The sequence below is a fragment of the Salmo trutta genome, chromosome 18 (genome assembly GCF_901001165.1).
Source record: "Salmo trutta chromosome 18, fSalTru1.1, whole genome shotgun sequence".
In the NCBI taxonomy this organism is placed as follows: Eukaryota; Metazoa; Chordata; class Actinopteri; order Salmoniformes; family Salmonidae; genus Salmo; species Salmo trutta.
The window spans coordinates 48653416-48669541 of NC_042974.1; the positions used below are offsets into that span (position 1 = coordinate 48653416).

At 42.6% G+C, this 16126-nt stretch overlaps 1 protein-coding gene across 1 annotated transcript in view; it reads left to right on the forward strand.

Moving 5' to 3' along the window:
• LOC115153423 (dystonin) overlaps window positions 1-16126 on the forward strand; it is a 195299-nt gene that overhangs the window by 113068 nt on the left and 66105 nt on the right. The window contains exons 36-48 of the mRNA XM_029698858.1: window positions 32-160; window positions 1203-1291; window positions 1458-1566; window positions 2294-8746; window positions 8868-9014; window positions 9194-9409; window positions 9518-9667; window positions 9900-10133; window positions 10783-10935; window positions 11203-11436; window positions 11707-12003; window positions 14376-14924; window positions 15423-15599. Coding sequence (XP_029554718.1) covers window positions 32-160; window positions 1203-1291; window positions 1458-1566; window positions 2294-8746; window positions 8868-9014; window positions 9194-9409; window positions 9518-9667; window positions 9900-10133; window positions 10783-10935; window positions 11203-11436; window positions 11707-12003; window positions 14376-14924; window positions 15423-15599 — 8937 coding nt within the window. The remainder of the gene's footprint in view (window positions 1-31; window positions 161-1202; window positions 1292-1457; window positions 1567-2293; window positions 8747-8867; window positions 9015-9193; window positions 9410-9517; window positions 9668-9899; window positions 10134-10782; window positions 10936-11202; window positions 11437-11706; window positions 12004-14375; window positions 14925-15422; window positions 15600-16126) is intronic.

Genomic DNA, 16126 nt, shown 5'->3' on the forward strand with positions numbered 1-16126 from the left:
GCCTTTTTGAAATTCTTTCCTCAAATCCTAGAGATCTGTTGATGAGGAGAAGAAAGAGCATGGTGATAAAGTTAGCAAGCTGTTAGGTTGGATGTCCAGTGTGAAACCTGGCCAGAGCAAAGATGGTAAAGCCAGCACAGAGGCCTCTAGTAAGCCCCAGGTAAATACTGTGTGCAAACATGCATTTACTGTTACTTTACGGTTTAATTTCCTGTATATTTGTTGTTTGCATATTGTCATTTTATACAGTATATCATTATGCCCACAATTATGTGTGTATAACCTGTCATGCAAAAAGAGCATTTTATATACTGATGGTTGTGCTCATTTTCAAGAATATGCAATAAAATCAAAAAGTCGCACAACCTTTCATTGTTACTGTATGTGCCTAGTTCTAATAAAGACAATGCTTTTGATACTCTCTAATTATTTCTTTACCCTATTACAAATATGTGACATAAGTTTGGGTCAATCCCTTACATCTGAATATGAGCAGAAAGTTATTTTCCCCAAGTTTGAATCATTAGCCCATGGTCTCTGTCGTCCTTGTCACTCCTCAGGGCCTTTGTAATTATACCCATAACTCACGATATAAACAAAGATGACACAGTTACATAAGCATTCTAGTATTTCAATATAACATGATTATAAATACCCCCTACTCCTTGAACATGTTATTCTATTTAATATGCAAGGACTGAACATTTTGCACCATTAACACTTTTTATATGGATTTAAATGAAAAGCCATTTTTCTGCATACAATTATTAAATTGTCTTTAAATTGAAAAGCATTACATTGTGGGTCCAGTTTTCCTTAGAAAATGATCTTATGATCAGGGTGAGTTTTTCATGAACATTTGACCTGCGAGGAAAAAGTCTGCGCCCCAGTCGGACTTGCTTTGACCTGGTTTCTCCTGGTCAGGTTTATGTAGTCAGGAAAAACTCTAGGCACTAGTTATTTTAAGTGATAACTATATGATAAGAAAATAAAAACAAATCAAATAAATATTTCTGTGCAAATCAAATGAATGAAAATCAGGAACTGGATATCTGAGTTTAATATATAGCACAAACCCAACTCAGATACTTTCTGTGAAAAGTCAGTGTATATTATTGTGACAAATATGATGCTACAAAGTGGCATATCGAGTGATCAGAATAAACAGTAAGATGTATAAGGTATACCCATTGTTATTTCAGGTTTCAATGGAAGAAATGGTAACAAAGAAGGAGCAAATTGCAGAAGCACTGAGAACTACACAGCTGATGCTAACTAAACACAGTGACAAGTGAGTTGAATTATCATAACATATGATAGTGAGGTTTTTAAGGCTGACTTTTGTTCATGTCTCTCTGCACTGTAAATTATTGAAATTATATTTTGTATGCCTTAAATTATTTAATGATATGATTATGATAAGAGAACTAAAATGCCTCTGATGTCCTGAGTTGCAGAATGACTGAGGGTGAGAAGCAGGAAGCCAAGGAGCAGCTGAAATCCCTCCACCAGGCCTACAGTGATCTCTCCCAGCAGTGTTCTGATCAGACGCCATCTACCGAGCAGGTTAGATACTGGACTTAATCTCTGAACCACTGGATGGGAGTTTACAGTGTGGTGTGAGAAATTATGCACAAGTGCCACCTACTGTTCAACTGCATGACTAACCCTTTTTCCCATAATGGACTCTGGCATGGTGTGATAGGTTTTCTCTTGTGCCACATTCATTGTCATCTTAAAAACACTATGTTGACTTGTACGGGAAAGTAGGTTTCTCAAGAGAAGGAAAAGTAGGGTTTTCTTTAAAACCCAATGAAACTGAGTATGCTGTAAACATGCTTCTATTTCTAGGAGCATGAGTGTTTCATGTCACCCAGTCTCATTCTGACTTTTCACAGCCATCATTGAAACCAAGCTTTGGTGATCTCCTTTTCATTCTTACAGGTGGTCACCAACAACCAAATATAACAGCCTTGTTGTGTTGTGTCTAACTTGCTCTCTTGTTTCGCAAGATACTGAGTATTCTGTTCCCAGATGCATGCCAGCCTTTAGTGTGTCTACTTCTTCTTGCTGTTGAATCACACTGACACAGCCTTGCACTTTTGCATATGAACTGTTAACATTCACATGCTTGTCTGAGGGGTGAGTAAATGTTTCACCTTTCTTTGGAATACAGTATAAATTATGACAATTTGTCAATAATAAATCAACTATATGATTTGTATCATAACATTTTGGATTTTACAATTTGTTGTTGAATATGTCTGCTCATGCTTAATTTATTTTTCCACAGGCGTTTCAGACCATTGAGGGGGTACTCGAAGTTGGAAGTGTAGAGGTCTACTCTGTGTTTAGCTCTGTTCAGAGCGGCCTGATCGACCATAACACTGGGCTCTGTCTCCTGGAGGCTCAGCTCATCACCTCTGGCCTCGTTCTGCCTCAGTTAAGGATGTGTCTGGAGCTGGACGATGCTTTACATCACAACCTCATTGACGAGCCCACCTGGAAGCAGCTCAGAGAGCTCAACGAAGCCAACCAGTGTATCCTGAGCCCAGCGTTCTCCTCAGAACCTCTCCCTGTGATAGCAGCGGTTAGAGAGGGGGCCATCTCTGAGCCCCTGGCCATGAAGGTTATAGAGATCCAGCTGGCTACAGGTGGGTTGAGGGTGTCCTACACGGGCGATATACTGACCCTGGAGAGGGCCTTTCAGTTTGGCCTGATCCCTGCCCCTCTGTACGTCAAGCTCTTGGAAAGACAGGACACATGGAAGGACCTGATCAACCCCAGCACGGCAGAGAAGGTCTCGCTCACTCAGCTGGTGCAGAGGAGCGTGGCTGATGTGGAGACTGGACTGCGACTGCTGCCGGTGAAGAAAAGCCACAATGGAAACATGGAGTTGACATCTGGGAGGGAGATTAGTGTATTTAGTGCAGTTCATGAGGGCTTGATTGACAGACAGACCACGATGAGGCTCCTGGGGGCTCAGCTGTTTGCAGGTGGTATCTTCAACCCCAAAACGGGCCGTAAGCTCACCGTAGAGGAAGCCCTGTCAGAAGGCTTGATCGATCAAGGCACTGCCACTGGGATACTGAGCCAGCAGGCCCAAAATGGAGGCATAGTGAACCCTCAGAATGGCAAAAGGCTATCGGTGGATGAGGCTGTTCAGTGTGATTTGATGAGCTCTAGCAGTGCACTGTTGGTGCTGGAGAAACAGAAGGGGTTCATGGGACTTTTATGGCCTCACTCTGGTGAAATCTTGACCGTGTCTACCTCTCTGCAGCATGAAATCATCACCAATCAGCTCGCATTCAAACTGCTCAGCAATAGACAGAAGATAGCTGCCCTTTACATAGCAGAAGACTCAGAGGTAATGGATATTAACTCTGCTACTCAAAATGGTTTCATTGACACACATACAGCAGAGGTGTTGAAAACCATTGAAATACCAGATGTTTTTCCTGATGTTGATGACCTTAATGATAGATTTTCTAGCTGGCTGATGTTGAGGGAGCTTCAGATTGGAGGATCCCATCGCCCCACAGATGATATTGAGATTGATGATGAGACCATAAATGCCCCATCTCCCATCGAGGCAAAACAGTTATTTATCTCATACCTCATGATGAATAGTTACATGGATCCAAAATCCGGACAAAGGCTTTTAATATTCGATGGACAGTTGACTAAAATGGCTGAACTTTTAGTTAACATTTCAGTAGAGACATCTGAAAACCAGCTACAAAACACTGCACTTGGTAAGGCCACTTTTGTGGATATTTCTTTGAAAGAAGATATTTCTGAAGATTCAGAGATCTCGTTTGAAAGCAATACTGAGGATTTTGGATATTTGCACATTAACGAGGAAACAGATGGAACAATGAAAGACCATCATGCTTCCAGTTTCTTCAGGGAGGATAAGTCAAATTATAATCAATCTGACAATAAAGCCTTTTCTAATAATGTGTTTATGGTGCTAGCCCAAGATGGAACAGAGGAGTCTGCTTCAGCTATTGACTGTGTAAACAACACCACACAGCCGGATTCTGAAATAAGCATCTATCAAAATAACACAGTATGTTTTAATCCCATTGGAATTGATGTAGAAACCTCAGATAATCAACCAAAAGAGACTTTCAATGGAATTTCAGCCACACAAACCTCTCCCAAATCGTGCTCGGTAAATGTCACAGACCTGAGCTTGCTCTCAGGTGCACAGGTTGGAAAAAGGATGCTAGCGCAAGATTTCACAGAAGAGTTATCTGGCTCTAATAAGAATACCAGACAGCATGATTCTGATACAAGTGTTTTGTCTGATGGAATTTATCAAAAGAACGCAAGCCCATCATCCGTTGAAATTGGTTTAGAAACCTCAGATATAGCTTTATATAATCAACCAAAAGGAGAATCGGCCTCACGAGCCATGTCAGAAAGCTCATCCTCTACTAAATCATGCTTAGTGAGTGGCAAAGACATGAGCTTGCTAGCACAACGTGTCACAGAGGAAGCATCTGTAGCTGTTCATTCTGAAATTAATGCCGGACAATATGATTCTAAAGCCAATGTTTTGTCTAATAGCATTTATCAAAAGAACAGACAGGGCACAAGCCCATTGTCATTTGAAATTGATGTAGAAACTTCAGAAATAGCTTCAGATCATCAACCAAAAGAGACTGTCAATGCCGTTCCAGCCACACAAACTGTATTGGAAAACTCAGCTCCTCCTAGATTGTGCTTAGTGAATGACACAGACATGAGCCTGTCATCAGGTGCCAAGGATTCCAGAAGGACAGTGGCACAAGGCCTCACAGTGGAAGCATCTGTAGAGGTTAGTTCTACCAGTACAAGCCTAGCACTAATTGAAATGAATTTAGAAACCTCTGAAATAGCTTCAGATAATCAACCAAAAGAGACAGCCAATGGAGGATCACCCACACAAACCATTTTGGCAAGCTCAACTCCTAGATCCTGCTCAGTGGATTCTGAAGCAAGTGTTTTTAAGAAGAAGAAAAAAAAGAAGAGGACAAACACAAGTCTAGTACCCTTTGACATTGATGTAGAAACCTCACATACAGCTTCAGATATACCAACAGAGACTTTAAATGGAGGTTCAGCCACACAAACCATTTTGAAAAGCAGAACTCCTAGATCATGCTCTGTAAATGACACAGATATTAGCTTGCCCTCATGTGTACAGGACTCCAAGATGGCGCTAGTACAAGGTTTTACAGATAAATCATCTAGCTCTGAAAATGATACCAGACAGCCTGATTCTGAAAGAAGTGTTTTGTGTGATAGCATCTATCTAAAGAACACTAATAACACAAGCCCAAAACCATTGGCGTTTGATTTAAAAACCTCCTCTTCAGATAATCAACCAAAAGAGACTTTCAATGAAGGGTCAGCCACCCAAATCCTTTTGGAAAGGTCAACCCACCAAAGATTGTGCTCGGTGAATGACACAGACACAAGTTTCCCCTCAGCTGCGCAGAATTCCAAAAGCATGCCAGCAGAAAAGGAATATTCTAGCTCTGAAAATAATGTAGAACATTCCAAAAGGGAGATGGTGCACAGTTTCACAGACGAATCATCCATATCTATTGACTCTGAAAAAAATACCAGGCAGCATGCGTCTGAAATTTGTGTTTTGCCTGACAGAATCGATCAGAAAAACACAATGCGCACAATCCCAACATTAATTAAAATTGATTCAGAAACAGATGTTGCTTTAGATAATCAACCTAAAGGGACTTTCAATGGAGGTTCAGCCACACAACCCATATTGAAAAGCTCTACTTTGTGCTCAGTGAAAGACACCGGCCTGAACATGCCACCGGGTGCACAAGATTCCCCACAACGCCCCACAAATCCAATGACACCTGGCTGTGAGACAGACAAGAACCCAAAATCTGAATCATCTCCATTGTCCACTTTATTGGCAGACACCCTTGACACATCCACAGAGGTTCCATGCACTGAGGAAGAAGCATGGGACAATGAAGATGAGAGAGGCTTTGCGATCCACCTTCTCAGAGCCCAACTAGAGGAGGGTGGTATTTTGGACATCATCTCTGGGAAACGCTATGACCTTGATGCAGCTCTTGATAAGGGCCTTGTGGATGAGGAGACTGTGTTAGAAGTGCTGGCATTGCAGCTCCACAAGGGAGAGGTTTTAGGGGATGAGAGAAGCACAGTGGCAACCCTGAAAGAAGCTGTGTCTAGAGGCTCCATATCCTCCCAGATAGCCCTGCAGATCATGGAACAGCAGAGCCTGTTGGGTGGTGTATATGACTCCAAGTCTGGATGCACTATTCGTGTAAATGAAGCGCTGGATTCAGGGTTGATTGATGATGATTTGGCTGAAAAGATCCTTCACTCAGACCCAGTACACAACGCAATCATCGACCCTGATAGAAACTGCGTGCACAGCATTTCTTATTCCCAGAGTCTGGGCCTCATAGACAACAACGAGGCTGAGAATATACGTCAACATCAAACAGACAAAAAGGTGGCAGTTTTGGTTCTTGACGCCCCTGATAAGGATGTCAATGGGGAAGAAGGTAAAGAGAATAGGAATAGACATGCAGGGGAAGATGTGGATGCAGAAGGAAACAGAGAACAGAACTGCGATTCCCAGAAGTCCTTACTACCTTCGTTCACCATTAGTCATGGGGTATGTAGACAGATCCTATCACCTATCCTGTCAGATCAGGTAACAGGGGAACGTGTCATCCATCAACCTGACACATCATATTCATTAAGGGAAGATGGTTCTTCACAGGCCCCTACCAGTCCACTGTCAGAAATGGTCCCTGGGTCTAGAAATTCCATCCACAATGACACGTTGTCAAACAGATCAAACTCTTTCAGTTTGAGCGATAGTGGAGATAGCGGAGCTCCTCAGGCCCAGGCTAAAGAGGTGAGACAGACAGAGGAAGATGGTAACAGTTCTCTGAGGAGAGACACGGATCTGTCCTGTGAGGCAATCGGCTTCACTCCAGGTGATGGGCAGCTGGGAGCAGGATACCGTGAGATAGTGGGGAACCAGACTGCCAGTCCTGTTCAGAGTGACTCGGGCGTGTCCTGCTCATCACATAGTGATCTGTTGTCTGATGAAAGGAAAATGGAGAATGTGTTGAACGCAGTTCCGCCGCCAGCTAGCCAGCTAGTCAAGGAGTCAGATCAGAGAATAGATAGCTCATCACTGAGAGATTTGTCTAGCGATGTAACAAGCACAGCGTCCGCAGTCATGGGTGTCAATGTGGATAAAATGGTAATGAACAGTGATGGACTTCCATCGTTTAGCACTGTGCCACCTCAGCAACCACTAGTGAAGTCAGATGGGGATATCAAGCCTACATCCTCTCAGAGCGGGTACAGTCAGAGTGAGCCCACAGGTAAAAAAAAGACTCCAGTGCAGTTGACTAACTCCTCTGATTTAGCTTTTGTATCCAGTGTACCGATAATAGAAACACGCTGTGACAATAATGACAGCTATGATATCGGTGATCAAGAGCAGTTAGAAACTGCTCCCACTAAAGTAATATCTAGCAGAATGAGCCCTGATCTGACACTGACTGATAAACATCTGTCAAATTCAAACGCTAATGTTAACGCTAAAGCTGATGACAGGGTTGAATCAAGCAGGGGTGATGACAGCAAACCATCCTCAGGGAGACAAGAAGATTCATCTGATGGTAGTGTCTCACAGATTACTGATCAAGCTGATTCACCCACTGTGTCCAAGTCATCACAGACAGGACAGACAGGTACTGACAAATGTAACTCAGTTGTGTCTGAGAAGTTGCCAGATACAAGTTCGTCATCAGCATCAGACATGTTCCCAGGGTATCCATTAAAGGCAACAGAGCCAGGTATGAGATCAGTTGTTAAACAAGATAAATGTGGTGCAGTTGAGAATCATCCCCAGCCGATGGCTGCTATTGTTCAACCAGACTCTTCCTCCAATACCCCCTCAACATCAGAAATTACCTCACAGCATCTGGTAAAGGGTAAAGAGCCTGGCCTGGGGTCAGATCTTACACAGGATGGAAATAGGCAGAATCTATGCGTTGGTGATGAGAATCATACCCATCTGATGACAGTTGATGTTCAACCAGACTTCATGACACCTGATAGTGTCCCACCACCTGCGTCGGCCATCTATAGTGCTCTAAGGTCTGGTATAGGTGAGCTGGTGAGAATGAGAGTGGAGGGGGCAGATGTCGATGAATTACAAAAGGCTGAGAACCAAGCATTGGAGGGCATCATCAACCTGATACAGGACAATCCACAGTCCCATGGAAGAGTTTCTGGTGATTTTGGTGGTGAGACAGATGCAGCTCCTGGGCTTGTGAAAAGTAGTAGTCCAGATCTCCTCAGGGATCTGTTGACGCATGAGGCTCTCCGTTCAGGTAAAACTAGTCTGGATGGAGGGAAACCACCCCATGAAGAAACACCTCCATCTGATATGACCCAGATTCAGTTTCAGCAGGTTCTTCAAAGTGTATCCTCAAGCCAAGACCCTGCCATGCTCAGAGATGTGATTGGAGCCTTGAGCAGTATTCTGGGGGGTGCTCCTGATGAGGACAGGCCACGCAACCTGGAGATCATCCAGGAGGAGGGCTCGTCCGATGAGGCTGAAGGTGCCGTGGCAGAACCCATGGAAGGTCTTGACCTATATCAATCTACTGAGGTTGAAACCATTTCAGACACAGGCAATGCTGAAGCAGTTCAACCTACGGTCAGGGTAAGTTTTATGTTCGAAACTCATTTAAATGCATATAAAATAACTACTACTCATGTATTTGACATGTATTTATTTAAAGTGATTCATATATATTATGTATTTGATGTATTTTCTGCAACAGTACTCCACCCAGGATTATCTGGAGTGTGTTGGTAGACTTCAGGATCATGCAGATGTTCTAGTGGAGATCAGGAACGAGTTGTCATCCAAGCAGGGCTCTCTGAGTAACAACATGGAGGAGTTACACAGTCAGCTGGAGGAATCTCAGGTTTGTATCACACTTAAATGCACCATAGAAAGGGTGGGAATACATTATAATAACAATGCATCCCTGAAAGAATGTGGCACCTTCAGTACTTTCTAGCCACTTACATTTTTCTCTCTGTTTCTGAGTGTCCCCTCCTTGCATGAGCATCTGTCTCAACATTCACCCACTTCTGTTTTTAGTTGTTGGAAGCACATCTGTCTACACTGGCTAGCTTTCTAACCAGAGATCTGGACATAGCCAAGCAGCTGTTAAAGTCTGCTAATGAACTCATTCCCACGCATATCCACCAAGATCTGGCTTCAGCCTTTCGAGAATTGCAGCCAGCATTTGCAGACGTTTGCCAAATGTCTGCAGAAAGGAATTATGTTCTAACGCAGGCTATTGATAAAGGAAAGGTCAGTGTTTGTTTCTCATTGTTGTGATCTAGGAAATTATGTTACTGAACTGCAGTAAATACAAAGTAAATGAAATGAATCCTCATTGTATGAACCTGTGTTTTTCAGGCCAATTTGGAGTCAACATACCAGGAGCTCCTCAGTACCCTTGATCAACTATCAGGCTGTATTCATGACAACTCTGAGAGGGCCTGCAACCTCGACATCCTGAACACATATGACGTGGACACAGTGAAAGAAATGATCCAGAATAATAAGGTATCTTTTCATACCTAATTCTCCTTATGTTCCTTATTCACCTACAGTAGTGTATTTTAAGTACATATGAATAAAATACACAGCATTAAAGGTTATATGAAACGAAATTAAAAGTTTGTAGTTTTTCCCTAGAATTAACCAATGACACAATATATTATGGTTTACATTTATACATCCAATGAGTTGTGTTGATTGGTTCAGCCCCCTTCATGACCCCTGTCTGTGTTTCTAGGACATGGTGACTAATGTGTCAGGGACCCAGAGGCATCTGGAGGACACTGCGTTTGACATCCAGTACTTTATCTCAGAGCATGCCCAGTTCCTGAGCCCGGCCCAGAGCAGGCACCTCCTCAAGTCTCTCAGCGCCACCCAGAGGGCAATTAAGGATCTGATGGAGAGGGTGGCCAATCAGAGACGCACCCTTCAACTCCAACTGGAGATCAGCGAGAATGAGAGTCAGCAGAAGGTTTGGACCCAAATGACTGGGCTTAGGGCCATTGCACCTTGGAAAGAGTCGATTTCAGTTTGTTGAGCAAACTATGAAAATGTATTGGTTGAAGTGAAGTGTGGCTGTGTGTGTATTTTATAGCTACATAAACTAATTATCGTCATGATATATATTTTAGAATATATATAAAATAATAATGTCACTAGAATTCATTAAGACAGATTTCTAAGGATGTGTTTTGAATGTGTTTTAATGAGAAGTTAGTCTCTTGCATGTTTCATTTAACACCAACAAGACCATTGCTTGACCACACGCTAACCTTTCTCCTGGTCGTGTTTACGTTTCACAGGCTTCAACACACCTTTAAACTCTAAACTCCAGAGGACAAACTCCAAAGGCATCTTCAGTGTGGGAACGTTTTTCTCAACCAACCTCAGCACTAACACACTTGTGAACAAATGTCCAATTGCTCTCTACTGAACCCGTCCTCTTTCTTTACCATGTCAGACTGCTGGCCTGTTGAGTGGCTAGCATGTTTACAGCATACTCAGACCATTGTCATCAGGGGTTGACTATCTACGAACGTCCAGTATGATTCATGCGTACTATGTAGTGTATGCTGTTGGGAGGAGTGTAACATTGTAACATTGCTCTCTGGTGTGTGCAGTGCTTGGTGGAGAAACAGAAGGAGTTCTCAGACAAGTTGCAGGAGCTGTGTGACAACCTGACCAATACAGAGAACTGTCTGATAGGCCAGCAGCAGCAGGCCAAGAGTGTAGAGAGTGTGGAAGACCTGCAGCAGGTCCAGAAAGAGCATCAGGTACAGTACAGTAGCTTGTTGACGAAATGTTGGTTATCTAATAAATGAACTATAGAATGTATGGCTACATTATTTTATTTTAAGTATGATGTCATTGCTACACATTTATTGTATACACAATTATGCACATTGTGTTACACATGTATTGCTATTATACTGAATCTTGTTTGATGGGTTCACTAATTTATCACCTAACATTTCTGTTATCATGCTTTCTGTGCCTGTGTCTGCATCTGTGTCTCTGTGTGTCAAATATGAAATGTCCAGGCCTTGCAGAAAGACATCCTGACCAATGGCAGTGCCTTGAATGAGGTCATCAGCAGCACCAAGACGTTCCTGGATGAGAACCGGTCTAAGCTGACCCCAGATCAGATCGCTGCCATTGAGAGCAAGCTGGAGGACGCCAAGAGCAAGGTCAAACTCATCAACCAACGGGCCGAGGAGTCAAGGAAAGACGTGGAGAAGTCTGTGACTGCTGCTATCAAACAGGAGACTGAGAAGGTTGGAAAACATATTACATTTTTCATGCATCAACATTATCCATATACCATGACTCGGTGCAAATCTGAATCATGACAGTTAAACTTTCTATTGTAGGTAATTTACAGGAAAAGATAGATCCGCTTAAAGACACATAAAATGATTTATGTTATTCAGCTTGATGATTGCTTACTTATTAAAATAAAATATATATGTACAAAATGTATATTTATCTAATTAATCATATAATTTAGCCAACATCATGTAACTCGCTATTTTCTACCTGTTTAGGAGGCTGTTGTTGAGCAGCTTGAGGAGAGCAAGAACAAGATCGAGGGTCTGCTGGACTGGATCAACAACATAGGGAATGAGAAAGGGATGGGGGTCGATCAGACAGACCATATGGGCAAACAGAACGGGAACATGCCTTTGCCATCGGAGACCTCAGCCAAGAACATTCTGGGAGAGGATGATGACCCCAATGGAAACAATGGAAACGCTCTCCAGACTACAGATAATGACACTGGCAGACAGGCTACAGAGAAGACCGCAAAACTGGACCTGGACAAGCAGTATGAAAGGGTCAAGGTAAATTAACCTATTCTCTCTGGTGGTGCTTGATTCATAGTGGCTTGTTGTTCAATTCATTGAATTCACAAGGCTCAGGTCCCTTTTTCTAATAGCTACATTGACCTTTTCCTTATAATTTGATTTTATATATATATATATATATATATATATATATATATACAACATATATATATATATATATATATATATATATATATATATATACAGTTGAAGTCGGAAGTTTACATACACTTAGGTTGGAGTCATTAAAACTTGTTTTTCAACCACTCCACAAATTTCTGGTTAACAAACTATAGTTTTGGCAAGTCGGTTAGGACATCTACTTTGTGCATGACACAAGTCATTTTTCCAACAATTGTTTACAGACAGATTATTTAATTTATAATTCACTGTATCACAATTCCAGTGGGTCAGAAGTTTACATACACTAAGTTGACTGTGCCTTTAAACAGCTTGGAAAATTTCAGAAAATGATGTCATGGCTTTAGAAGCTTCTGATAGGCTAATTAACATCATTTGAGTCAATTGGAGGTGTACCTGTGGATGTATTTCAAGGCCTACCTTCAAACACAGTGCCTCTTTGCTTGACATCATGGGAAAACCATAAGACATCAGCCAAGACCTCAGAAAAAAATGTTCCACAAGTCTGGTTCATCCTTGGGAGCAATTTCCAAACGCCTGAAGGTACCATGTTCATCTGTACAAACAATAGTACGCAAGTATAAACACCATGGGACCACGCAGCCGTCATACCACTCAGGAAGGAGACACGTTCTGTCTCCTAGAGATTAACGTACTTTGGTGCGAAAAGTGCAAATCAATCCCAGAACAACAGCAAAGGACCTTGTGCTGGAGGAAACAGAAAGTATCAAAAGTATCTATATCCACAGGAAAACTACTCTTACATCGACATAACCTGAAAGGCCGCTCAGCAAGGAAGAAGCCACTGCTCCAAAACCGCCATAAAAAAGCCAGACTTAGGTTTACAACTGCACATGGGGACAAAGATTGTACTTTCTGGAGAAATGTCCTCTGGTCTGATGAAACAAAAATAGAACTGTTTGGTCATAATGACCATCGTTATGCTGCAGGAGGGACTGGTGCACTTCACAAAATAGATGGCATCATGAGAAAGGAAAATGATGTGGATATTTTGAAGCAACATTTCAAGACATCAGTCAGGAAGTTAAAGCTTGGTTGCAAATGGGTCTTCCAAATGGACAATGACCCCAAGCATACTTCCAAAGTTGTGGCAAAATGGCTTAAGGACAACAAAGTCAAGGTATTGGAGTGGCCATCACAAAGCCCTGACCTCAATCCTATAGAAAATTTGTGGGCAGAACTGAAAAGCGTGTGCGAGCAAGGAGGCCTACAAACCTGACTCAGTTACACCAGCTCTGTCAGGAGGAATGGGCCAAAATTCACTCAACTTATTGTGGGAAGCTTGTGGAAGGCTACCCAAAACGTTTGACCCAAGTTAAACAATTTAAAGGCAATGCTACCAAATACTAATTGAGTGTATGTAAACTTCTGACCCACTGGGAATGTGATGAAAGAAATACAAGCTGAAATAAATCATTCTCTCTACTATTATTCTAACATTTCACATTCTTAAAATAAAGTGGTGATCCTAACTGACCTAAAATAGGGAATCTTTACTTGGATTAAATGTCAGGAATTGTGAAAAACTGAGATTAAATGTAATTGGCTAAGGTGTATGTAAACTTCCGACTTCAACTGTGTGTATATATATATACATAAACATAGTCATGGGAAGCACAAATAAAACATCACATTTCACCCAGAAAAACAGTTACATTCCTCAACAAATACGTCCCCAATCAATACTTCAAAGTGCTTGAATGACACTAGAACATCATTTTGGGCTCCCAAGTGGCACAGTGGTCTAAGGCACTGCATCTCAGTGTTAGAGGCGTCACTACAGTCACCCTGGTTTGAATCCAGGCTGTATCTCAACCGGCCATGATTGAGAGGCCCATAGGGCAGTGCACAATTGGCCAGCGTTGTCCGGGTTTGGCCGGTGTAGGCCGTCATTTTAAATAAGCATTCGTTGCCTAGTTAAATACAGGTTAAATTAAAAATACATATAAAACATTTATTTTGAAATCCATTCCAGCAATAGAGTCCATTAAAACTAAAAGCAGATTTACCTAGCTCGGTGGAGACCCTAGGAACCTCAAGAGTTAACCAATTCTTAAATGCAATATTTGCACTTTATTTTATTTTTGAATTTCATATCTTGTCCTGTGTGTTAAATGTCAGTGTTGTAGGTTTTTCATGTGGCAATTATACTATATCAATTTGACAATAAAGCTTTTGGAATTTGAATGGACTCTCTCCTCTTCCAGGCTCGTCACCAGGAGATCCTGTCTCAGCAGCAGGACATGATCATGGCCACCCAGTCAGCCCAGGCTCTGCTGGACCACCAGGCCCATGCCCTGTCCTCCACGGAGAAAGACAAGCTGCAGATGGACATCCAGGAGTTGAAGAGCCGGTACGATGCTTCCCTTACCCAGGCAGAACAGCAGATGAAGCACGTGGTCCAGGTTCAGGAGGAGCTGAAGAAGTTCCAGGGAGACTGTGAGGAGTTTGAGGGCTGGCTGCAACAGGCCGAGGGGGAGGTGGGGGAGCTGGGAGCCCCCGCTGGAGCTCTGAACATCCTCACAGAGAAGCTCCAGAGACAGAAGAGCTTCTCTGAGGACGTCATCTCCCACAAGGGGGACCTGCGGTTCATCACCATCTCAGGGCAGAAGGTGCTGGACGTGGCGAAAGCCTGTGGACGCATGGACCCTGAGGGGAAAGATGCCCAGCTGGAGGTGGATACCACTGGAACCTGTGCTGCTGTAAAGGAGAAGCTGGACTCGGCTGCTAGCCGCTACAAAGCCCTGCACTCTCAGGTAAACTTTACATACCAGTACCACAACACTGTTTTAGCTCGCTGGACTAAAGCCTAGTCTCGAAGTCTTCAGCAAGGTTACTGATCACGTGCATGTTGTTCACTGAGCCACCTTGGTAACACCAGGAGGCCTACCTATTTAAATCAGTAGGGTGAACACTGAATGAGACACACATCTCAGGCTGATTGAATGTTCTTTTTTAATGGATGTAATATCCTACTCTCACCACACGATGGAAGCATTTCTGTTTAATCAAAATGAAAGCAATTGAGTCCTTGTTCTGTATCACAACACTGGTTCACTTTCATACTGAGAGGCAAAGGTTGACTTTGTGTAATTGTTCATCTTAAAAACAATTCAGGTGAAATGCTCTTTTATTATATATTGCTGGCCATCTTTTCTATAGGTTGAGATACAGAAGAGAGTAGGCAGTAATACTGCATGCGTTCCAAGTTAATAACTACCACAGCGATCAACATCACAACTCATTTCTTTCAGTGCAATGAGCTCGGCAACAACCTCAAAGATGTGGTGGACAAGTACAAGAAGTACGAGGACTCGACCGCTGGTCTCGTGAAGTGGCTCAACAACTCAGTGGAGGAAGCCAGAAGGCAACAGTCTGAGGCCATTGCTGCCGACCCTCAAACCCTACAGAAACAGCTGGAGGACACCAAGGTATGACAAAAACAAAAAAGAATCTCACCAAATCAGTAGGAGTTTTATCAAGACAAAGCACATTACCACAGTGTAACAGACTCCGGGCTAGAGGAGGGCAAGTGGAGAAATAGCTGTTTACAAGAACAGCCTTTTTTCAGAGTTTACTGACTGACGGCTCTGAGAACTGAATGGGTTTAGAGGTCATTACACGGCTTCAGACTTCCCTCTCCATATACAGTGTTTCCACTCACTTTAAAACAACACTGCTATTTATAGGTCCAAATTCAAACCTCAAAGCAGTCCCCAAGACATGAATATCCTAACCATGGGTACATTTTCTTGCGTATGCCTTTGAGGGGGGAGAGGGTGGGGGTTACGATTGGAGTTGGACTGGACAGAGGTGTAGAGAATGCCTAGTATCCTTTAATAGATTATGTCCCTGCAGTACTCTCTGATTGAGTCAAGCTGGCTTGCAACTGAAAGTATGTAGTGTAGAGAGAGAGAGAGAGAGTGGGAGTAAAGTCATGTTCCATTACATCTCTCTA